The sequence below is a fragment of the Orcinus orca genome, chromosome 4, assembly GCF_937001465.1.
Source record: "Orcinus orca chromosome 4, mOrcOrc1.1, whole genome shotgun sequence".
NCBI classification, from domain to species: Eukaryota; Metazoa; Chordata; class Mammalia; order Artiodactyla; family Delphinidae; genus Orcinus; species Orcinus orca.
In genome coordinates this window covers 134,572,749-134,597,406 of record NC_064562.1, presented here as the reverse complement: position 1 = coordinate 134,597,406, position 24,658 = coordinate 134,572,749, and the positions used below count along the sequence as shown (strand labels likewise).

Sequence of the window (24,658 nt, the reverse complement as noted above, 5' to 3'; positions counted from 1 at the left end):
CTACTGGGCATATACCCTCAGAAAACCATAATTCAAAAAGATACATGTACCACAGTGTTCATTGCAGCATGATTTACAATAGCCAGGACATGGAAGCAACCTAAGTGTCCATTGACAGATGAATGGATAAAGAAGATGTGGCACATATATACAATGGAATATTACTCGGCCATAAAAAGAAATGAAAGTGAGTTATTTGTAGTGAGGTGGATGGACCTAGAGTCTGTCATACTGAGTGAAGTAAGTCAGAAAGAGAAAAACAAATACCATATGCTAACACATATATAGGGAATAAAAAAAAAACAAAAAACGGTTCTGATGAACCCAGGGGCAGGACAGGAATAAGGACGCAGACATAGAGAATGGACTTGGGGACACAGGGAGGGGGAAGGGTAAGCTGGGACGTCTCAAGCTGGGACGAAGTGAGAGAATAGCATTGACATATATACACTACCAAATGTAAAATAGATAGCTAGCGGGAAGCAGCTGCATAGCACAGGGAGATCAGCTCGGTGGTGCTTTGTGACCACCTAGAGGAGTGGGATAGGGAGGGTGGGAGGGAGACGCAAGCGCGAGGGGATATACGTATACATATAGCTGATTCAGTTGTGGTAATCGTGGAGTATTTCAATCCTTTCTTTGTTAGGAAAAAACGTTGAATTTTTGTGTGAGGACCTGTTTACTGTTCCCTGGGAAATGTTTGAATAGCTGGCTGGAAAAACAGCAAGTTCTTAGGCAACAAGAAGGCCTGTCTCAACTCAGCTGCTGCACTTTGTGGTGTTTGAAGCTCACAGTTGGCAACCTGGGTGAAATTTAAATGAGCTATGTATCTTTCTCTTATCTCTAAGTTCAGCTAGTAGTTTTTAGTCTTATAGTTCTAAAAGTATAATCAAATCTCAAAACTAAACAGATGAGTGGATAAAGAGACCATGTTGTGTTTCCCTAAATATCACCATGCCTTATCTATGACATTTTATTCCTCCATTCATTACAAAGATTTTAAAAGCTTCCACTATGCACGAATATCAGGTATATGTCCAGATAAGGAGATCTTGCTGTGTCTGTCCACCTTGAACTCTATTTTATAATAAGGTATAACACCAGGCACCACAGGAAAACAGACACACAAGTCTGTAAGCTAAAATCGAACTCTAAGACACAATTAAAACTCTTATAAAAGAAGGGAGACAGAAACTCTCCCTAACACTTGAGAGGCGTCCATTGTTGGACAGATGGCTGTCTATTGGATAGAAGTGAGGTGATAAGCTCAAGCTCCTCTTGGTTAATAAGTAAGAGACACTTTTGAGTAGGACACTTTCTTACTCAAAGGTTTTCTCTTCCATCGCTGGGAGGATTTGCCCCAAGTTCCACAAGAGAGGGATTTAGAGAACACTGGAAGATGCAGGTTGTCCTTTGGAGATGTGAGCAGTAGGTGCAAGACGATTCCATCTGCCTCTGAACATAGTGATCCTGGAAGCTCCAATGCAGGCTGCTTTGGTGGCCAGGAGAGCAGCATGCCAACACGAGGGGGTGTTAGTGGAGGAAGCCACCAAGTCTTGAAGTGAAGGGTGACATCTGGGTGGAAATTATAATACATTTTATAATTTTAACGGAATAAACGAACATAAGGCATCCAAGAGGCTGCAAAGAGAAGAAAATGAATTCGGAGTGTCAGGGCTTCTAGCAAACAGACTTTCAGAGCTAAAAGTATTATCCTTACTTTTGGAATCGTTGCCCTCTCATAGACTTATATGACTTCAGCAATTACACTTGAAAAAAACTTTAGATATGTCTTTCTTATTATGCAGAAGGAAGAGTAACGTCAGTCTCTGGGTTCAGAGATTTGTAAATTTGTGACACTATTAAGGAAGCTACATTCTTGGCTTGGGAGATACCACGAATAAACACGTTCATAAGAGTTGTTTAGCAAATATGTATTCTTTATATTCTTGATCTGTTTAGCTTTGTGACAGAATGTGGATCTCTCGTAAGGACTTCCAAACCTAAGATGGGTTTTGGAATCTAATGCCTCAAGAAACCTTTTTTCTCAAGCAAGCCTTCCCATTTCTAGTTTGGTTAGAAACAATTTCTTTAATGGGCGTGGGGAAAATACTAGCGAAATGGGCACTTTCAGCTCTCACTGAAGAAGGTTCATAGTATTCTAATGTCTACCATCTAGATGAAATGCATCTTAAGACTCTTTTTACCTTCTTTTGTACTTGTGAGGGGAGTGAGGCTGGACCCACAAAGTATATAAATATCTTTTCCTATGGGATTCTGGGATAGGTAGCAAAAAGTGGGATAATTTATTCCTTTTATTTTTTTCTCCAGTAAGGAAGATTTAGTTTTTTAAAGTAAATGTTCCTTAAATCAGTAAGATCAGCTAGTAAATATTTACAATATTTTCAAGCTCTCATATTGAGAGATTTTCTTTGAGTCAGGCTCATTTTCAGACAAAACAGTCCCAATGTACACTATTTGATCACTTGTGTTTCCACAAGTCATCACCGTAGACTCCCATTATTCCCACGTCATCTATATATGTACATGCCCTTTCTTAATTACTATATGTAACTATAATTTTTGCTATTTAAAAATAGTATCTAGGGGGCTTCCCTGGTGGCGCAGTGTGCAGGGGACACGGGTTCGTGCCCCAGTCCGGGAGGATCCCCCATGCCGCGGAGCGGCTGGACCCGTGAGCCATGGCCGCTGAGCCTGCGCGTCCGGAGCCTGTGCTCCGCAATGGGAGAGGCCACAGCAGTGACAGGCCCGCGTACCACAAAAAAAAAAAAGTATCTAAATCTATGATATGTTGAGATGTATTGTCTCAGGAAGAAAGTAGTCTCTTTCACCTGAGGTCTCCAGGCTAATCGCTTGGTGATTATGAAATGATGCAGAAAGGATTTCATTATCAATGGAATGATCCCTCTAATCTTCAGATTTTATTTTCAAAAACCAGAAAATACATGAAAGACATGTCTGTTTCTCTCATCTAGTACTTACCTCATGTCCAATACACAGTCCATAATCAATAAATATTTATTATAAGAATGAGTACATGAATGAAGGTGAAGTCAACACATGTAAGCTAGGTACAAGGGAAAAATAAAGGGATTTGCAAAGATACCGAGTGATCAGGGATTAAAGTCTGGCAGAGAAGAGAACATTGAAAACTTCAAATGCAGGATTACAATTTTCGAAGGCTAAATTTCTCTTTTCTGACCACCAGTTATTGGCAGTAGAAATTAATCTCTAGGCAAGTAGTGATGGCAACTGGTAAGAGTTTGTTTGGATATGATCTTGAAGGTCAAGCCAGTTCATATGTAGCCCTCAAGAAAGCTCAACTCCCTTGAAACTTTTCTGAATTATATTTCTTAATGGCTCAGGCTCCTGTATCAAACAAAGTAAATTATGTTTTGTCCAATAATCTTTAGCTATGTTATTCATGTCTCCTCGCATAGGTAAAAGGTTCTTTGTGGGGAATAAGCCAGGGGGACTGAGGTCTGGTATGGGTTCAGCCACCCACTCATCATGTAATGACCATGGGCAAGTCACTTCTCAACTCTGAACCTCAGTTTAATCCTTCTTTACATCAAAGATGCCTCTCCTGACAGCTGCACGGGACTGTTATGAAGTTCAAATTGAAGCAGATAAACGTTTGCAAACCACAGAACTCACATGTGCTAAATTGTAATTTTCTCCCTTTTTTAAGCTGAATTTAGTTTCAATCTAGGACCCCTATCCTGTCTTTTAGAAGATAATTTAATCCAGTTGACTTCAGGAAATCTCAGCCACTTCAGCGTTTTCTCAGGCAATTTATATTTTCAGTGCAGTCTTACGCAGGGATTCTCTCCTCTGTCTTCTTCTCCCTACAGCAGCACCTACAGTCTGTGATGGAGATTTTGTGGGAAAATGCATGTGGAGTAGAGTTGCCAGATGTGGCAAATAAAAATACAGGATGGGGTTTCCCTGGTGGCACAGTGGTTGAGAGTCCGCCTGCCGATGCAGAGGACATGGGTTCATGCCCCGGTCCGGGAGGATCCCACATGCCGCGAAGCGGCTGGGCCCGTGAGCCATGGCTGCTGAGCCTGTGCGTCCGGAGCCTGTGCTCTGCAATGGGAGAGGCCACAACAGTGAGAGGCCTGCGTACAGCAAAAAAAAAAAAAAAAAAAAAAAAAAAAAACAGGATGCCCACTTAAGTTTGAATTTCAAATAAACATCAAAATATTGTATCAGACATACTTTTACAAAAAAGGTTATTGTGCATCTAACACTCAAATTTATCTGGAGGTCCTATATTTTTCTGGCAACTTCAGGGTGAAGGCACCAGGTTGCAATAATCCATCATCTTACACTGCAATTAGCACTGGTGTAATCTGTTCCTTATGCTCTTTTCATTGGCTCATTGCTTCACTGGCAATCACTGAAGCTTCCAGGTCCCTCTTCTCATCTCCTATCCTCAGATCCATGTGATAAATACTGCATTTTCCTCAGTTTTACAGCAAAGCATTCTTAAATCCACAAAATCCTAGTTAACCACTGTTACATCCTTCTCAGGAGATGATGGATGAGTCCCTAGAAGAGTTGGACTCATTTTCCCCAAGAGGACTCACAACATTCAGGGCTCTTTTCCCCTGATTCTTTTCTCATTTTCCCTCAGGGCCATATACTTCTTTTACTCTTCTCTGGGTGGGATGGGGTAGGGAGTGTCGAAGAGGTAAGGAATAGGTTATACCATCTCTTCATCTACCCTCTTTTCTGTCAGTTGTTTATGGTGTAAGATTTTACGGCTTGATTCTGATTTTTCTCAAACATTTTGTTATGAAAATTTCAAATATATAGCCAAGTTGAAAGGATTTTATGGTGTACACCCATAGATTTTACTATTAAAACTTCACTCTACTTGTTTATCATATATCTATCCATCTACCCACTGCATGTTTCATCCATCAATCCACGTTACTTTTTGAAGCATTTCAAAATAATTTCACAAAAGGAATTAATCTTTAAAAAATTTTTTTTAAATATATTACTTTCAGAAATACTAGCTCTTAAAATTCAAAGCTTTGGTTTTCAGGATGGTCTCTAGAGTTTGAAGAGTCTATTTCGAAGTTCAAAGGCTGAACAGGGACTGTTTTTCCCTTTGCATTCAATGACAAACTTACTCAGCCCTGAGACGAAAGATATCTCTTACTGAACAAAGAAAGGATTACTTACATGAAACAAAGAACCATATGTGTTTGGGGGAATCACCAGTTAATACTTCAAGAAGTTAACTTATATAATAAAGCACGGTACAAATGTAGGAGATATTATTAAAGACCACATTTATACCTTTTAAAAATTCCCTCATAACATGTAAAATCATTTATATTATTTATTTATTAAATATTAACTAGGATTAGGAGAAAAAAATTTAAGGAGGTTTTGTATGGAGACAAAACAATATTGATCATGTAACCAAAATAAAAAAGGGTGAAATATTTACCTATAAAATGAATAAAAAGAAAATACATTTAAACAGAAGAGCTTTTTAAAAATGGATACCCCTACTTGATCCTTTCTGATTTGGAGACAAAACATATAACTTTGTTTATCCCTGTGGTCATTCTCCTCTGGGCTGTGTTCTGAGATGTAAAAGTGTACTATGATTTCCTACTGAAAATTTATACATAATCAGGTTTATTTTTTTTCAGTGTGTATGTCACTACTCTGTCCTCTGAAGGTACTATGTCAGTTCCCAAGGCTGAAATGATAAATATCGACCCTACCTTCAAGAAACTTACAGCCTTGGGAGAGAAAGGTACATAAAATTAATGACAGTTTTACAGTAAGTGCAGGAATTGATGCTTCACAAAGTGCCCTGGATCACAAAGGAGGAGGTAACTAACTGCTCTGGAAAACCAGGGGAGACTTCAAAGGGGCTGATGGTCAGGCTGTGTCAGCTAGTTTACTACTTTGGGCAGCGCTGAGAAATCTTTAGACATGGAAGTTTCATAAATTCTGCAGTTTCCTAAAGACTAGAGAAGAGTCAACAAAGCCCAATTTGCCCTGTGATGTATCTGCAATGCACTAAAAACTAAAAGTGTGCAGTGGAAACAGACATGTATGTACTGCATGGAAGAAGTGCTTCAAAGCGCCAACCTGGAGGGACACAGCCTGTATCCCCCTTGAGGCTCTGGAATTTGGGACACGCCTCTCATGGGGCTCTTCTAGTCCAAACCCAGGTTTGGGGTATGAAAGAGAGGTAATTTACTAGTTTGGAGGCCAAGAAGTTGACTTTTCTGATCTTGAGATCTTCTACAACCTCTTGAGAAGATACATGACTCAGCAACATTACAGATTTAGTTTTGGGTAAGGAGGAGGCTTTACGTGTGTCTGAGCACTGTGTGTACTTGCATAGGCACTAACATAATTGGCACTATTTTAGGTTCGAGAAATACAGAATGAACACAGCAGACAACAACTGCTGTCATGGAGTTTAAGCTCTAATGGTGGGAGGCAAAGAACAAAGAAGAAAAATATATAGGGTATGATATACAGTGCTGTGGAAAAAATATAGCTGGAAAGCACTGGGATGGAGAGTAATTTTAAATGGAGGGGGGGTAGGTAAGATCTTAATAAAGAGATGACATTGAAGCAATTACCCGTTTGGGGTGGAGGGTGGGATGAGCCATGAGGTTATCTAGGAGAAAGATAGTTCTGGGCGGACAGAACAGGGAGTGCACACGAGAGGTTCATGGACCAGCAGTGTGGCCAGGACATAGAGCAGAGTGAACAAACAGGAGGATACTGAGAAAGAGGTCAGAGGGGTACAGGCTAGAGTATCTAGTACCCTGTGGGCCACTATAAAGAGTTTTGCTTTCACTCTGAGATGGGAAGCCATTGAAAGGTTTTGAGCAGAGGAGTGACATGAAATGACATATTTTAAAGACCCACAGTGGCTACTGGGCTGAGAATAGATGGGAAAGGAGCCAGAGGGGAAGCAAGGAACATTGCAATAGTATAGCAGTAATCCGGGTAGGAGATGATGGTGGCTTGATCAATGCAAAGATGCTAAGCCTCTTGCCCAAGCTCACATATCTAGTAAAGGATGGAACTAGGATTTGACACAGAGACAGATGTCAGTAACTACTGGATGCTCTCTTAAGAATTTTCATGTGAATAAAATCAGGAAGTAATCATTAAAGTTTCCATTTTGAAAATTTATAAAATTGCACGTTTATTTCACTCTCTCCTTAAACTGGGAAGTCTCTAGTGGCAACATGCTGCTCTCCTTTCTGTGTATGTTTTTTTTTGTTTATTTGGTTTTTGTTTTGTTTTTTGCGGTACGCGGGCCTCTCACTGTTGTGGCCTCTCCCGTTGTGGAGCACAGGCTCCGGACGCGCAGGCTCAGCGGCCATGGCTCACGGGCGCAGCCGTTCCGCGGCACGTGGGATCTTCCCGGACCGGGGCACGAACCCGTGTCCGCTGCATCGGCAGGCGGACTCTCAACCACTGCGCCACCAGGGAAGCCCTTTGTGTATGTTTATAGAGAGCCTAAAAAATGTTCAGTTAGATTGGGTATAAGCTGTGAGGAAAAAGAGGAGTCAAGGATGAGTCCAAAGTTCTTAGTCCAGAGCATGAAATTTGTCATTGTGATGGGGAAGACGAGTCTTGTGAGGGAAGATCAAGAAATAGCTTTTATATAAGTGGATAAGAAGGTACCTATTAAGCAACCAAACAGGTATGGTGAGTAGGCAATTAATATAGGTGTCTGGAGTTCAGAGGTGTGGTTCATTCTGAGTGCCCCAGGTGAGCTGATTATTAAATATTTTGATTACCACGAGATGTTAAGTATTTTGAATATTACTTTTGATAATATCTATTAAGTGGTATTGCAGTTGTCAGTCTAACCCATTTAGTACATAATGTGCATATCCAGGTTTATTTTTACTAAAAAGCCACTTTGATCATATAATTCCTTTCCTCAAGGGTCTTTAGAAGTGCCCCATGGCCTATGCAATAGACTTAAAATTTCTTAGTCTGAAATTAAAAGCCTTTCACAATTTGATCTAAATCGACTTTAGATAGACCACATGAGCCCCCCTCTAGTTACACTGAGCTTGCTATAATCCTTCATATTTAGGCTTGTCCATCTCTGTTTCATTTAAGTTGCTCCCCTTACAATAATATATCTCAGTTCTCACCATCTATGAAAATCCTATCCAGCCTTCAAGGCCCAGCAGATATTCCAACTCCTGCAATAATGATTAAAGCTCTGAATGAGCTCTCTCTGAATTCTTACAGTCATCTCTCTCTCTCTCTCTCTCTCTCTCTCTATATATATTTATTTATTTATTTATTTATTTATAGATATGTAAATTTCATTAGAAGTAGGAACTTTTGTTACTTTTGTTTATTTTCCTTTGGAATCCACTTAGTGCCATGTGCATAGTAAGTGATGTGTAAATGATTGATGGTCCCTATCTTTAAGGTCATATTATTATTAACATCTAAGCTCTTCTATATATTATCACAGACAGCAACCCCAGGAAGAAGACACCTCTACTATCCCTAGTTTACAAATGTGGAAGTTGAGACTTAGGGGCCTTAAGCATCATCCCCAGATTTACAAGCAGTGAAGGTAGAGCTGAGATATGAATCCAGATGACTGGACTCTAGAGTCAGATGTTTAGTCACCACCACGTACTCTCTCTCCTACCTAGATAGCACATTCACTTAAAAATCTATGCAAATAGATTCAGGAAGCAAAGGAGGTTTTTTAACCCCCATTCTAAATGGATATTAAAGAAAAAGCCGTGTTTATTTTACCTGCCAAAGAATCCCTCCAAGCATGTGTAGAAATGTGATGATCTCTCTTGAACTAATTTTGAGAGAATTATCATCAACCGGAATGATAGTTACAGACCACTGACCGGTAGTTCCTTGGTCCTTTACTTCACCATATTTCCCTCTGTTAGTTATTTTCCTCTAGAGATTATTTTAGTCACTTGAGAAATGAAGACTCTTCAAAATCACTTTGGAAACATGGAGTGACATGTCCATTTCTCTGAAGGTTATTGCAGCTAGTGAGACTTCTCATGAAACAAAGCTTGACTAAAAGCCAGACTCTTAAAGTATACAGCATATGTGAAAGGGATGGAGGTGAGGTGAAGAGGGCATATGTAACAGAAAATATCCAGTTTATTCCTAGGACAGTACTAATGCAAATTCCCTTTTTCTCAAACCGAACTTGGGACACTCCAGAAGTTATTGTTTATTCATAAATCACCATATGGCTCTCTGGAGCTAATACAAAATCTGTTTGTTGTTAAACTGCCATAGCAGAAAAAGAGGGAAAAAATTATAATAAAAAATGCAAAGATACAGGATTTCCATTCAGTAGAATCACTCACATCATGATGGGCTACAACGATGAATGTGCAACAGGAGGCCCATACAGAGGGGACCCAACGACGACAGTGCCTGGCCAGAAAATGTGCTTTCTAACCACTTCTTTAGGTCAGTGTTAACACGTCCACTGGGTTATTATTACCAAATACACAAATAAGGCTGAAGGGAACCTTGAACCTTGTATAATTATGTTTTGTGTGTGTGTGTGTGTGTGTGTGTGTGTGTGTGTGTTTGCAGCAGGGATTGGGAGGGAAAAAATATATTTTTATGTTATTGTCTTTTTTATTCTTTTCTGATGTGTAGATTTTACTGTTAATGAAGTGTCAGTCTCCAGGAAATCCCTGCTTATATTCCCTAAAGTCAAATCATATGTGAGTCATAAGTTTTACCTTTAGAACTGTGAACAATTTCATTCCCACTTGTACTTTTGGATATTTCCTTAAGGAAATATCATTCTGTTTCACTCAAGTGTACCCCCCAAACAGACCAAGAAACCAGAAGAAAGTAAACACACACACACACACACACACAAACACACACACACACACACACACACACACACTCCAGGTGGAGAGAGCCACAGATGTCAAGGGGCGTGACCAGTTCAGGAAGCAGAGGGAATTCAGTTCGGCTGGAGCCCAAGAAGAGACGGGTAGAAGATCTAAAGGAGAAAAAGGAGGGCCAAATCTTAGCCACCCGTTCATTCCCTTTTAAAGAATCTGAATTTCAGGAGTTTTAGGATTTATCCTACATATATGTGGATATCAAATAGGGAGGTCTAAAGAAAAATGTAAATTAAGTGATTGACTAAATTCTTCCTTTTCTCCTTTCAGCAACACATTCTTTCCTTTCTATATTGTTGCCTTTTCTTCTGTTCCCTCTCCTCCAAGTCAAGAATGAGGTCTTCTGCTCTATCACAGCCCATCTGTGTAGCTCCAAACATCTGCTTTCCGTGCTTTTTTTTTTTTTTAACATCTTTATTGGAGTATAATTGCCCTACTTATCACGTGCTCCATTATCTCAGTGCCCTGTAAAACGACAAGCCAACTCATTAAAGGTAAATGTTAGTGCAAAGATTTTACTTCCATGGGATCATGGAGAAAATGTGGACAACCTACGGAAAAGACAGTCTTGAGACTTTAAACTTGAGAACCAAGTTTAAACTTCCTGCCAATACAGAAGATTAGTTTTACGAACAATACCCAATAACCTTGTAATGAATTATTTTCTTTTTAGTTCCATGAGAATTATGTATGACTCATTAAATTCTGCACAGCTAAGCTGACATGTATAAGGCATTGCCAGAAAATCCTTCCCTTAGGGAAGCAAGGAACTGGGCTGTCAAAAAGTCAACAGTTACCTAATTGATCTGGAAATACAGTGAAGTTACGGCAGCTTGTCTACTGAGGAAAGACTTGGCTTGCCTAGGCTTTCTGTGGTAACTTCTTCCTCCAGTGGGAGAAACTTCCAGTAAGGGAAGAATGACAATTTACATACCATAGCAAGGCTTATGTGCCTTGCGTGTTAGTCACAGCCTGCAGCTTGAGACATCCTGGGAAATCCCTATCTGGAAGAGAAGAAAAGTTATAATCACACTTGCTGTGCTTTTAACCTTATTCTGTATAATTCACATACAGAGTCACTTCTGTACATTTTCAGTGAAAAACTGTTGCTATTATTTTCTATCATCAGTTAACGATTTGTGTGGTATTTTAAAAATTATATATATATTTGCTCTGACTTTAAAAGACACCATTCAGAGATATTTTCTTTGCTTTTTTCTTTCTGCTCTCCAAGACTCCAGAAAAACCAGCTTCCGTGGCACATTTCCTACAGTGCACAACTAGAATGAGTGGTACAGAAACTTCTACTGAGCATGCAGAGGTAAGAACGCATTTCTAGGGGATGAATTGACCATATATATCATCGACAGCATTGCTAATGGCGAGTTATGCAATGATTAATAAAAGTAGAAATGGCTAGTTTGCTTTCTTTAACTAAGATCTGCTCTATATATTTCAAGGATGTTATTCAACAAAGGAAAAATATCTAGGTGACTGGTTACATTTCCTTTGACACCTCTGAGCTACATTTCTTCTTTTACAAAGTGAGAAATAAAATCTTGTCCTGTCAGCTTTTCGATTCTGTGTTTCATATTTTGCTCTTGATTTCAAGGAATTTGGTTTAATGTAAAATGTAAAAAAATATTATATTTGTGTGGTTAGAAATAAAAGCTATTATAGCAATAGAGTATCTATGGTGAAATACTTCTATATATGTAATTAATACCACAGTCATTGTTCTGTTACTGGTTACTGCAACAGATACTTACTGATTGAATGAATGAATGAATACTTACTGATTGAATGAATGAATGAAAGTGCTTTCTTAAAGATTTTTTTAGAGATAACTAAGATATAATAGGACTCTGAGACTTTTTGGTACATTTAGGTATTTAATTTAGCAGTCTCAGAACTTGGATCTTTTAGAAGTTGGTCTGGGTATTAGGGTAAATGAGAAATCAAGGTCCAAATACTTTGAACACAGATTACATTTTATAGGGAATAAATGTTCTTTAAATGAGCCCTTAGAAGGACCAGTGACTAAAATTCTTTCTATGCCTTTATTAGCAACAGGGAAGCACAGCAAAAACAAGTGAAAAGTTTCCCCAAAACTTTGTATTTAATTGAGTTTCTTTCATTTTAATGCACACCTAAGACATATGAATGGTGGTAAAATGTTGATTAACCCTCAGAGAAATCCGTAGTGATACATTTATGACTTATAAGCCATACCTATTGCTGTGCTTTCTCTGTCTTGCAGATTTAATATATCTACTAAATCATTTTATAAATGATTTTTATAAAGTTATTTAAAAATAACTCAGGGCTTCCCTGGTGGCGCAGTGGTTGAGAGTCCGCCTGCTGATGCAGGGAACACGGGTTCATGCCCCGGTCTGGGAAGATCCCACATGCCGCGGAGCGGCTGGGCCCGTGAGCCATGGCCGCTGAGCCTGCACGTCCGGAGCCTGTGCTCCGCAACGGGAGAGGCTACAGCAGTGAGAGGCCCGCGTACCGCAAAAAATAAATAAATAAAAATTAAATATAACTCATTTATAAGAAAATCAAGGGTCAAAATATTTCATAATTTTTTTCCAGAGAAAAATTATATATGGAAAAAAATGCATGCTATCTGATTACTCTTAATCTAGATTCCCAGAAAGTAGGGTCATACAAATATTTGTTGGTCACAGATTTTTATTTTTTATTTTTTTGGTCTATATCACGAAGAGAAAAAAGACTTTTTGAGGACCTAAAATTCATATTCCGAAGCATGGTATGGAATGGAAGAACCTTGAACTTTAGTGTAACTCATGATAATCAGTGATATTTATTAAAAATAGAGGTGGGTAAATAGGTGGCGCACAGAGGATGTTTAAGACAGTGAAACTATTCTCCATGGTACTACAAATGATAGATACATGTCATTACACATTCGTCTAAATCCATAGAATGTACAACAGCAAGAGGGAACCCTAATGTAAACTGTGGGTTTGGGTGATAATGATGTGTCAATGTAGGCTCATCTATTAACAAATATACCACCCTGATGGGGGATGCCAATAATGGGGAAGGCTACCCATTTGTTGGGGCAATAGGTATGCAGGAAATCTCTATACTCTCCACTCAATTTTTCTGTGAACCTAGAACTGCTTTAAAAAGTAATCTATTAAAAAGAAGGTAGAGGTGCTGTGGCTCCCTTTCAGAAATTCTGATCAGTGTTCAGGGTGGCTTATGTTTAGCAAGCTCCCAGGGTGATTCTGATGCGCTCCAGTGGTGAGAACCACTGGTCTAGAATCCAGTCTCACCAAACCTCTGCTTCACAGAGCCCAGGACACACTAAGTAGGGTTGGCTCACAGCATTCTCCAAATCAAAGACGCCTAATATTTAGTCTGTGCTGATCCAGAATAAGTCCAGTCCCTTGGAAGTCTTCCTAAAAGAGGGAAATCTCAATTGCAGGACCCAACATACTTGTCACCTGGAAATTGATGTCACTTCTGGCACTGGGCTAAACCACCTTGAGGTCAGAAGCAGGTATAATCATTCTGATTGTGTTGACCTACGGAAGAATGTCTCTTTTCAAATGCAGTCTTAGTTACACATGGATCTGAATAGGAAGTAGCTAAGAAAACTAAGAACAGCATCTATAGAGGTATAAAATACCCTCGAATCCTAAAACATTGTGAGACAAAGATAAGTAGAGAAAAGATAGAAAATAGTTTTATAAATCATTTCTAATGAAAAAAGTCCTTAAAATCCTGTGATGATTGCAAAACGGCATTTCCTGTAACGTTTGTGGCAAAGGCCAACATGTTTTGAAAATATTTCTTAATTGTTCATGAATACCCTTAAGCAATTTCGTGGTCCACAATAGCTATTGAGCCTGAAACTGAATAGCAGATTTAGGGACGACCCTCATTACTCCATTCATTGTATTACTTGTATGACTCAGCCATGCGATGGTTTTAAGACTATTGAGTTAAAACAGAGAAAACAGTACTTAAGAGAACTTTGTTGATGGTCGATTTAGACAGATGGCAGGCAGTTTCCAGAGCTTTTGTGCTTTCTTTAAATGAATAATATTTTTTTAAAAAAAACTGAAAAGAAAGGTGGTTAATTTTTCACCACACCAATGATTTATTATTAATCTAAGTTTGTCACCTAGTAGCTTTATACAAAGGGCTGGTTAAAATTACAAAATACCAGATAATCTATGCCCACCTCTATAACATAATCATAATGATGGTCACTGAGGTAGTTAATTTATTGTATTATTGTTTCAGAATCAATTTGTTGCCATTTAACTGTAGTGTGTTGGTCTTTTTTTCTTGGTGGTTCTATCACTTCTCTGACTTTTGCCAGGGCCACTCTTCAGATCATGGGTATGTCTACAGAAATGATTTTTTAGAAATGTTTACCAGGTAAATACCTAACATAGATCCATGAAACTTACCTGATTTCTATATACATTATACTCTGAATTTTCATTTTTTTGGAAAAGCGTTGAAATCCAAATTCATAAAATCCTAATTTCTTACTTGTCCATTATATAGATACATTCGTAATTTATTAGAGAATTATTTTGGTACTTAATTCATATAAAAGAGTCTAAAATATAAAGCTTTTTCATCAACAGGTCTCTATGAAGGACTATGGTGTGAGCATTATTATTGCTAAAATATTTTTATGAATTACAACATGAGAGTTTGTGAAGAGAAGCATTTCTCCTGTTTATAAACTATTCTGTTTCACTCTTTTTCTTCTTTTTTTTTTTAAGTGGACTCAATCATCGAGAAGAAAGAACTTAACAAATTTCCTTGAGCAAAAGATAAGGTGCCTGGAAAAACAGAGAAAAGAGGTAATTTTGAAATATTAGTTGAAGCAACATGTGCCATGGATTAATGCTGAGAATAAAATAGGCATCCTAGTGCCTTTTATTTTTGTTATTGGGTCACAGTATTTATCTTAAGGATACTGGACTGCATTATTTTGAGAGCAAATACTTCTTTCTTATTCACCTACATATCTCTTACTCGGTCTCTCAGTGCTTGTGCAAATGAATAAAAATGACAAAGCCATAAATTCAATAATTATAATCTTAATTTTTTTCAAAACTTAGACATTTCCTCCACACGGGCTAGGTGAGCTTATCATCTGTGCCCTTCATGCTCGGCACTTGACACACCTTGAAACTCAAACTGTCAGAGGCTTTATTGTATCACTGATTAGGTGCTATGACTTCATGAGTTGGGCATCTGACCAACAGGGGTTAAGGAGCTTTATCATAAAAGAAATTTGTTTTAAAATGTCATTGGGAATGTGATGGATATTATTTTGAGTTCCGTTTTTCAGAGTTTAATGAATATTAGAACCTCTTTATTCTCCTTGACAGAGAACCTCTTTATTCTCCTTGACAGTTCTGGCACTCTGTTGTCAATTTTGTAATTCCTTTTCGAAATCATTTTCTGTGCTACAGCCTTCATGTTTTCTTCTATGGTTTCCTCTACCCTTCTTTGATACTGCATAAAATAGTGTGCCTTTCTGGAAAATTACTGAACTATAGCAGAGTAATGTTACCATAGCATAGAAATGTTAGTCCCTAAAATAACAACAGATCAGGGATCTTTACATAATAATATTATATAGTCTTATACTAAATAGTCATATCTATTTCCAGCATAAGAGTTACCTAGCAACTGCCACTCTGGATTAGATATTTTGTTTTGTAATTAAGAGAAAGTCTTGCTACATTTTAGTCATTGCGACAGTCTTCTCCATGTCTGTCCCATATTTATAGATGTTGGAATTTCTCTTAATGTGGAAAGTTGTAGACTTCCCTTACAAGAAAACTGAAAACAGGTCTTAGTGTTTTTTCTTTCATCTATTTGGCACACAGTTTTAAAACTTTCAAATTGTTTGCAGCCTAAATTGTTTCTAAATATTGTCTTATGACAAAAACTATTTTTCCCTGAAAAACCTATGCTTCCAAAAAGGTGATATTATCCATTAGCTGAGTATATAATACAAATCATGTACTGATTTTTTTTAAAAAACACAGTATTGCAAGCAAATGATTATTAGTTAATTGAACTTGGAATTTTTTTTTTTTTTTTTTTTTGTGGTACGCGGGCCTCTCACTGTTGTGGCCTCTCCCGTTGCGGAGCACAGGCTCCGGACGCGCAGGCTCAGCGGCCATGGCTCACGGGCCCAGCCGCTCCGCGGCATGTGGGATCTTCCCAGACCAGGGCATGAACCCGTGTCCCCTGCATCAGCAGGCGGACTCTCAACCACTGTGCCACCAGGGAAGCCCGAACTGGGAATTTTTTAATATAAATTCTGCCTTTAAAAAGCTAGAAGAAATATTTCATTTTAATAATCAATGTAAGCACATAAAAAATATGGAAAGGTTTGAAAAAAGGCCCTTCAAATATTAATAAATCTTACATAAAACCATTAATACAATTTTTTATCAGATTCTGGTTAGATTAAACAAGAAGATGAAAATTCAAATAACTAAGCAAAGTTAGAAGTTGCTAATAAACTGTTCAGCTGATTAGTCAAGATATACCTAAGGCTTAATAGTTTTTCATATGTGAACCAATTATGAAAGGCGACTGTGTTCAATTAACTTATCCCAGGTCTACCAGAACTTGGTGGAAGGAATATTGTCTTCACCCATGGCTTCCAAAACCTTAGTAGCCTCGAGAAGTGATTTCACTTTGGCTAAATTTCCAAATGGGCAAAATCCTTTGTTGCTTTACCAAACTTTAATAATTTCAGCTCCTGGAAGTTAACCAGCAATGGGATCAGCAGTTTAGAAGCATGAAAGAGTTATATGAAAGAAAGGTAAACACCTCTCTGTTTGGTATTTGCTTTAAATCGGTAATCTCGGGGAGACAAGCATGTGAAGATTCTCATTGATTTCAACTACAGGAGATTTGTGGGTAGCCAGCTGTCTGTTGTAAAATGATGAAGGGGAGGGTGCTGAGTGCATTATTGGCCTCTTGGTACTGAAGATTAATGAACGAAGGAACGTGTCAGTGAATTGTCTTAAGCATGGCAAAAGAAAGGTACTAAATATAGCCCCCAGTGCCGTCTCTAGAGCTCTTGCCCACATTTATCATAGCTCACACAGTATCCTGGCCTCGGCTTTGTTACTAGCAGCCATAAAAACACAGGGTTATATGTGAGGTGAGAAATGGCTTAAAGTTCATACTTTTTTGTGCAAGGCTACTTCTCTAATTCTTTATAGCATAAGCTGTTTTCCACAGAAAAAGAGACAAGCAGTGTTAACAGCGTGTGAGGGGAAGTGGGGAATCCCTTCTTCTCTCCAAAGCATGTTCTCTGTCAAGAAACTTTTGCTTTGGTGAGAAAGAATTTTTTTTGGAGGAAATATATTTTAAAGGGTAAAAGTCAGTTTATAATTTAAAACCATTCCATGTTCTAAAAGAGAGGAAAGAGAAGGTAAACTCCCCAAAATAATTCAGAGTCAAGAAACTTGACCACACATGAGAAGTACATTAGTATTGCTCTTTTCTTCCTCATTTTGATACTCAGAGTATTAAATTTGGAAAGAGCAGGGTAACGTTTCACTACACCAAGCCATGGTCAAGCCACCTTATAATATTCGGTCTGGACAGCTTTGGGATCTCCAAATTTTAAAGCACATGATCCCAGAGAAAATTGTTTAAGCTGCCTTCCTGAACGGCTTGCAGCTGCATGAAGACCCAGGGTTAACAATGGTCACAGTTCCCATCTTTGATGAAGCGCCTGTCCCTAAGGCTTTTCTGGACCCTTGGCACTCAGATGACTAATTTGGCATTTAGTAGCAGGTCAAATGCTGCAGGTTACTGATGAGTTAAAGGTCACGTCTGTTTTCGGCAAGGTAGGTATATTCACTTATCCCCTATCCTTCGCTGTCCTTTTCAGATCAGATGAGGTACACCTTGCGACCTGAGAATAGAATGACAAGCCTAGAAGGCTCCCTTAAGGTCTATGGGTTTATTTCCTCGAAAGTGGTGTGGTCTAGAGAAAGGAGGCTGGAGGCCGTTTTGGTGTTTGCTTTTTTCTCTTGTAGAGGAAACTTCTTTTTAAAAGCAAAAGACCCGATCTTGGTTTGGGGCGGTGGGAAGAAGAGCCACTGCCTAGGGGATGCCCAAGACTGAGCCAGTTCTGTCCCCGGGTGCTTAGGCTGGGAATAAATCCAGGGGGTTGTGGGCTTCAGGCGAGGTGTCTGCAGCTGTCTGTGAACCACTTCTTCAGGTCGCAGAGCTGAAAACGAAACTGGACACCGCAGAAAGCTTCCTAGGCACGCTGGAGAAGGAGCTGCAGCAGAGCCAGAGGGAGAGCGACCTGCAGCAGCGCGAGGAGGTGGGCGGGGCTCGGGGAGCGACCTCCCTGCCCCCAGGAGCGCGCGGTAGGGGGAAGGGGGGGGCCCTGCCTCCAGACGGCTGAGAACCAACCGTTTATTCAAATCAACCCTCTGCAGAGCGGTGACCGATGGGCAAGGGTGTACGGGTTACGCAAGTCCCCAGAGCCAAAAATAGGGGCCACTTCTCTAGAATCAGAGGGCAGGAGGGGCCGGCTCACTTCCTTCTGTGTCGCGCAAACAGGCAGACCTTAATTTGCCCGGCTCCACCCGCGGGCAGAACTGAGCCAGGGCTTTGGGGTATCTTTCTCGGACGTTGCAGCCTAGGAGAAAATTCATTTTGCGTTTTTGCTTTTACTCATACTAATCATTTTTATTACCAGTGTTGATAATATGACAATTCCTTGTATTTGTACAGCTGCTTTTCAGCTTACAGAGAGCTTTACAAATAAGTATTACCTTTGTCATCTTAAAAATATAACACTTTTGAAAAGTATCTCACCCTCATCGTCTCATTTAACATCCTCAGCCCATCTGTGAGGAAACTCTTATTTTTGCCGTTTTAAAGATGAGAAGGCTGAGACGTAGGGCTTAGATGACTTAATGTCAATAATGTAGCACATGGAAAAATAGGACTTGAGCCCAGTCTCCAGATTGGAAGGCCCCTTTAATCCTCCTGAGAACTAGAAGGTGGCCATTGAGGTGATGGCCTCTCTTAAAATAGATTCCCGGTTTTACTTCTAGTTATGGGACTACATGGATTTGTAGAAAATGGGAGGAGGCCCTTGAGCTCTAATGGCCTCTCATTTTTTTCAGGCATGTTAGGAAAGAACGAGAAGGGTAGATTTTCTCAGGTGAAGTCTTGTGACTAATATTGTGATGCAGCAGCTGTATTTTAAAACATGCATAAATCTTAAGGCAATGTCACCAATCAGTGCAGACATCATCAGTTCAGGTTCCCTTCCTTGCTTAGCAACTCCCTTTCTGCCACGTAAGAGTCCCTTTCGGTTCCATTTACATGCAGCACAGGAATCATGGTAACTTCTTCCCTATGCAGTTGGGACCATTTTCTTGTGGAAATAATTTTCTCTTAAACTATGCTGAGTTAGAAAAAGATTGCTAAATTTTCTGTGTACACATGGACCTATTTTGTTTAAACAAAGGCAAAGAGAAGTGTTTTCACTTTTAAAAAAAACGACTCACCTAAAGTAGATTTCTTTAATCATTGTGATGGGAAATATTAGCTATTAAAATAATATACTTTAACGTATATCTTAGCTATTTCCTCATCTTGATTTACCTAAATTCCAGAATGTTTATTTTACTGGGTTAAAACTGCAGTCTCGTTAAAAATTCAATTCACTCCACAAAAAGTTTACTGTCCAGAATATAAAATTAAGAGATAGGAGGCAGATGTTGTCTGAATCCTGTTATTGTCTAAGCCACCGACCTTGCTTCAGTTACTTAAAACACTGGATTCCTTGAAGGTGATCTGAAAAGTGGAGGAGTGATGGCAGTTGGACTAGCTCATCTCTACCTTTTAAAAGTAATCATCAGAACAATACAGTGCTCTGAATAATTATCTGTGGTGAAATGTCTTATTGCCTGAGGTTTTATCTTTTATCCTCTTCTTTGTCTCTCACCAGTCCTGAATGATGCAGGATTGGGCTTTGAGATATTTGGTATTTTTTGTTGCAATGACACTTTGCATATTAGAACTTTCAGTTATTTTTAGTGAGTCACTCTTTCATCACCTTGTAAGAGCAAGTAGCTTTTTCTGCAGACCCATTTGACCCTTGAAAGTGAGGAGTGGGGATTTTGATAGCTTGTTCTGGGTTCGCAAAACATAGTAGCAGTAAGGATAACATAAAAATTTCTTCTATCCTAATCCTGACCTCCACCCAGAGATTATTGCTCAAATGGAATGTTAAGTGAAAATCTAGCAGGTCCTGTTTTTTGTTTGCTTTTTATTTCAGAAGTATTCCTACAATATCATCTCATCTGAATTTTATTGATTTTGAATTTGTTTTCTTGCTTTCTACTTCAGAAGGAAAAGGAGAGCCTAAATGAAGAATTACATGAATTGAAGAGAGAGAATACGCTTTTGAAGGAAAAAATTGCTCTCGCAAGCCAGAAGAAGCAACACTTTGAATGTGAAATAAAACGCCTCAATAAGGTATCAGGCCAGGTGAAGCTGGAGAGATGAGAGGTTTCTGTATAAAGAGCACTTTCTGGGCTGAGGCTCACAGCAAAATCCACACTGCAATGCGGCTCAGTCTCGGGGGCTTGCACGGAGGTCTCTGTAATTGCATAAATCACTCCTATCTGCTTCGTTCAGCCATACTTGGCTAAGAATTTTGGGGGGAATTCATGTCTCTGCAAAGAATTGTCATTAAAGAAGAGATAAGGAGAAAGTATAGAAGAGAGTAAGAACTTTTTTTTTTGGTAGATCAAAGAACCACATAAAGCAAGTGGGTGTTTGCGAATAGTAGCGTTATCTCTTGGTCAACCGCGAAAGTTTCCTGAGGAAAACAGGCTGCTCTTTAAAATCATCACTGTGGAGCTCCTGAGTGTAATACAGACTATATGGAAGCAAACTAAATGCCAAATCCAAAAATGAGATGGCGGCCTTCCTGAGAATAAGCCTAAAACTCACCTTTAATGGGGGGCTGGGGAGTAGTGTGTAGGTCTATTAAGAAAATGCTGGTGATTTAATGCCTTTGCTCCAACAACTATTCAAAGGAGCTACCTGTGAATTGCTGCAAAAGGACGACATGTAAGTGAGTGTGTGTGTGTGTGTGTGTGTGTGTGTGTGTGTTGTTTTAATGGACTAAACCTTAATTTTCTTGGGGGGAGGGATTGCTGACTTGTTCAGGGAAAAAAATTAAATCCTTTGCTGTTGACTTTTCCAAGAGCCACATCGTATGTGGACCGTAGTAATATGTAGTAATACATGGTTGAGTTGAGATAGTCATCTCTCAAGCTAGATATTTCTTGACCAAAGTAACAGAAATTATCTTCTAAAAAAAGAGTAGGTGGTTGACTGGCCTTAAACACGTGCTCAGTGCTTGCCTTTGGGACCGTGTGCCATCTTGTAGTTAAGTAGTGTTCAGAGGTGTAACTTAAATATCCCCAAAGTGTTAACTATATGCCTGGGGTGCTTTACAAATGTGATGCTATGTTTGATCTGTTTATGGGGCAAGTTATTATTCAGGAGAAAATGAGAAATTGGAGATTGACTTCGTAAACCATGTACTTCTCTGTCGTTTAAGAGAGAAAAACAATGTTCAGAGATACAAGTTCAGGGCAAATGAATTTTCTGTCTTAATCACTGCTGGAAATCCTTTGCAAATGAATTAGAGGAACTGACATTAATTGAGATTATATTTGAAATCTCTCCCATTTTTGATATGTTATTACTTATCAGTTTTCTTCTGTTCTCTATTTCTATAAATGTAGGCACAAGGATATAAAGCCTGTAGAAATTAAAACAGCTGAGAACTCTGTTTTTTACTCAAACCCATGTATAACCTTCATTTTTGTGTAGGTGTGTTTATAGAAAATCTTTTTTAATTAGTAAAAACTTTAAAAATCATGATTATAATCATAAAATCTCAATGAGAAAAATTAATTTGAGTAAAATTCAGAGCTTGTCATCTTCTCAAAGAGGATTTTTCTGGTTATCTTAATTAAAATTACATACTCCACTTCTAATATTTCCTGTTTTAATATTTCCTTGGAATTCATTGCATTCTAGTATATGCATAACGTCTCATATTTATTATCTTAATTGTTTCCTGTCTCCCAGTCTTGATTGTAAGCTCCATGTGGGCAGGATATTTGCAGGGCAGATTTCTCTCCCAGGCAAGGTGGACACAGTATTGAGGGCCCACAATACTTATAGTGGCCCATTAATATGCTTAATTTCTCTTAAAGTCAGAGGAAAAAAACTAAAGTATGAGGTTGAAAATATATTTTCATATTAACATAGTCATCTTTGTAAGAATGCAATTATAATATATAGTTTTACTACATATTTATTTGGAGGAAGGGACTCACAAAGACAACAGTCATAATGGGACCCTGAGTTTCTCTATTTTGTTCACTGCTACATTCCAAGTGCCTAGAACAGGGCCTTGCTCATAGTATGTTCTTAAATATTTGTTGACTGGATGAATGGATGAAGTAACTAATTAATGTAATTTGCTGGTACATAATATGTTCAGTAGCCAATTTTGGCCCTGAGATTCATGTTTTAATAGGCGTAACACATTACTTATGAGTAATAAGAAAAAATAAAAGGTACTTCAAGCCAGAAAAGATTTCATCTCACACATCTATACCTTCAACTGTCACTTTAAAAACATAGAAAGTGATGAGCTATAAAGAGATTTTTTTTTCTCATTTTTTTCTCATTTAGTGCAAAGAGATTTTTTTCTCATTTAGGTTTTTTCTCATTTAGTATTAGTGTCTAATGAAATGTAAGAAATTATTATTTTACAGTATAGATTTTTCTTCTGTTCTCTTTTACCACTGTAATAAATAGAAGTTACTCAAAATGATGATTTGGGTAGCTAATTGTGTGCACCATTCATTACAGCATGGAAATTTGGGGTCCACCCCGCTTGCACAAACCCACTGCCTGCTGACCCGGTCTCAGCAGAAATTGGTAGCATGTCACCTTAGCAATTAACATATGGTTTTCAGAAGTTCACACAACTATGTGTACTGAATTTTACTTATTTGCTTTGAGGGAGATACCTAAGGGCATTGTTTTCATCAGGTTCTTGACAGAGAAGCCAGATGTTTGATCAAAGTGAGAGAAATTACCTGAGGCTAGTCAACCAGGGCCACCCATGGGCAAAACTGATGTGTCTGACATCTTGCCATTGTGAGATGGGTAGATCTGTTTAGTATATCTGTGCTTATGGTAAACTGCTGCTCTAGAGTAGGTTACAGGTGTTTGTTCAAGGAAGTTGGAAAACCCCAAGATGGAATAAATGTCTACTAGACTCGCCTTTCGTTTATGACTCATTTGCAAAATTTCTAGAAGTCTGAGTAGCATGAAAGGTAGATCAGAAAATTCAGATATTACAAAACCTACAAAAGTAGTCTATTCATAGCTGTAGGATATAGAACCAGCATATTTGATTATCTTGACTCACTTGGTTTACCCCACCCTAGATTCTATTACTAGTGACACATGTTTTAAAAATATAACTATTATGATAATTCCTAGAACTATGTAGCTTAGCAATAAATTCTAACAAAACATAAATTATTAAACAACTTCTGTTGTCTCATAATTCTTGGAGGAAGAAAAAAGTTCTTGTTTGTCTTACAACTTCCTGAAAAATGGTATTTACATCAGGCTAGACTATAAGACATTCTATTAGGAAACTTCTAATCTTCACTATGCATATTTAAGACCTTAAATTTGCTTTTCTTTTCTATCCTTATGACCATATTGTGTAGTAATGCAGGGAAGTGAGTTACTAATAGAATCATCAAAGGAACACCATCGAAGCTACTAAAGAAATACAGAGGCAGTAAAGTCTTGGAGCTTTGGAAGTGAACCTTTCTATTTGTATAGAGGACTCATTTGATAATGAGCAAGTAGTCACATTGTGTGTGGGCTCTGAAACCACAACAGGATGAGGTATGTTCTGTCACAGTTTTTGGCGGCCGTTTTATTTAACTCATCATGAGCCCAAAGTCTTCAGAATAGAGACAGTGTCTTTCATATAATCTGAAAAAGTATAGTATATGTAAGAGTGCCATGGAATTATGAGTAAGGATGATGATCTGGTTGGCAAATCTAAGTGTCTCTTATTTGCTTCACTTCCTCACCCCGCGGTGAAAACACCAAGTTGTACTGCATGTCAAGAAAGCAGAGCACTCTCTCCACCCTCTAGTGGGTTAGTGGGTGTTTTATTGGAGAATAATTATGACTGTGTCTAGGCCAAGGCACGTCATGCTAAAGGAGTACAGAGCAGAACTGTACAACAATGGATAATGAATCTGCCTGGGTTCCCATTTATGTGAGTTTCCCTCTCTCCTGTAAGGGACATGGTTATATAGCAGAAATATATCATTCAAAATGTCATCTGATGGGGATATATGTATATGTGTAGCTGATTCACTTTGTTATAAGCAGAAACTAACACACCATTGTAAAGCAATTATGCTTCAATGAAGATATATTTTTTTAAATGTCATCTGAGAGCAGGAATGGCAGCTTTTGAGGAATGCAGATTCTCAGGCCCTGCTTCCAGATGTACTGATTCAGGATCCTTGGAGGCAATGCCCAGGCGTGGGCATGTTTGCTACCTC

General features: G+C 38.6%; 1 protein-coding gene across 1 annotated transcript in view; it reads left to right on the top strand.

Annotated features, from left to right (window-relative positions):
* The window catches only part of TNIP3 (TNFAIP3 interacting protein 3), a 59,462-nt gene that overhangs the window by 11,160 nt on the left and 23,644 nt on the right, over window positions 1-24,658 (top strand). The window contains exons 2-6 of the mRNA XM_033419342.2: window positions 11,194-11,280; window positions 14,735-14,815; window positions 16,738-16,803; window positions 18,220-18,327; window positions 20,373-20,501. Of these exons, the coding sequence (XP_033275233.1) occupies window positions 11,194-11,280; window positions 14,735-14,815; window positions 16,738-16,803; window positions 18,220-18,327; window positions 20,373-20,501 (471 nt within the window). The remainder of the gene's footprint in view (window positions 1-11,193; window positions 11,281-14,734; window positions 14,816-16,737; window positions 16,804-18,219; window positions 18,328-20,372; window positions 20,502-24,658) is intronic.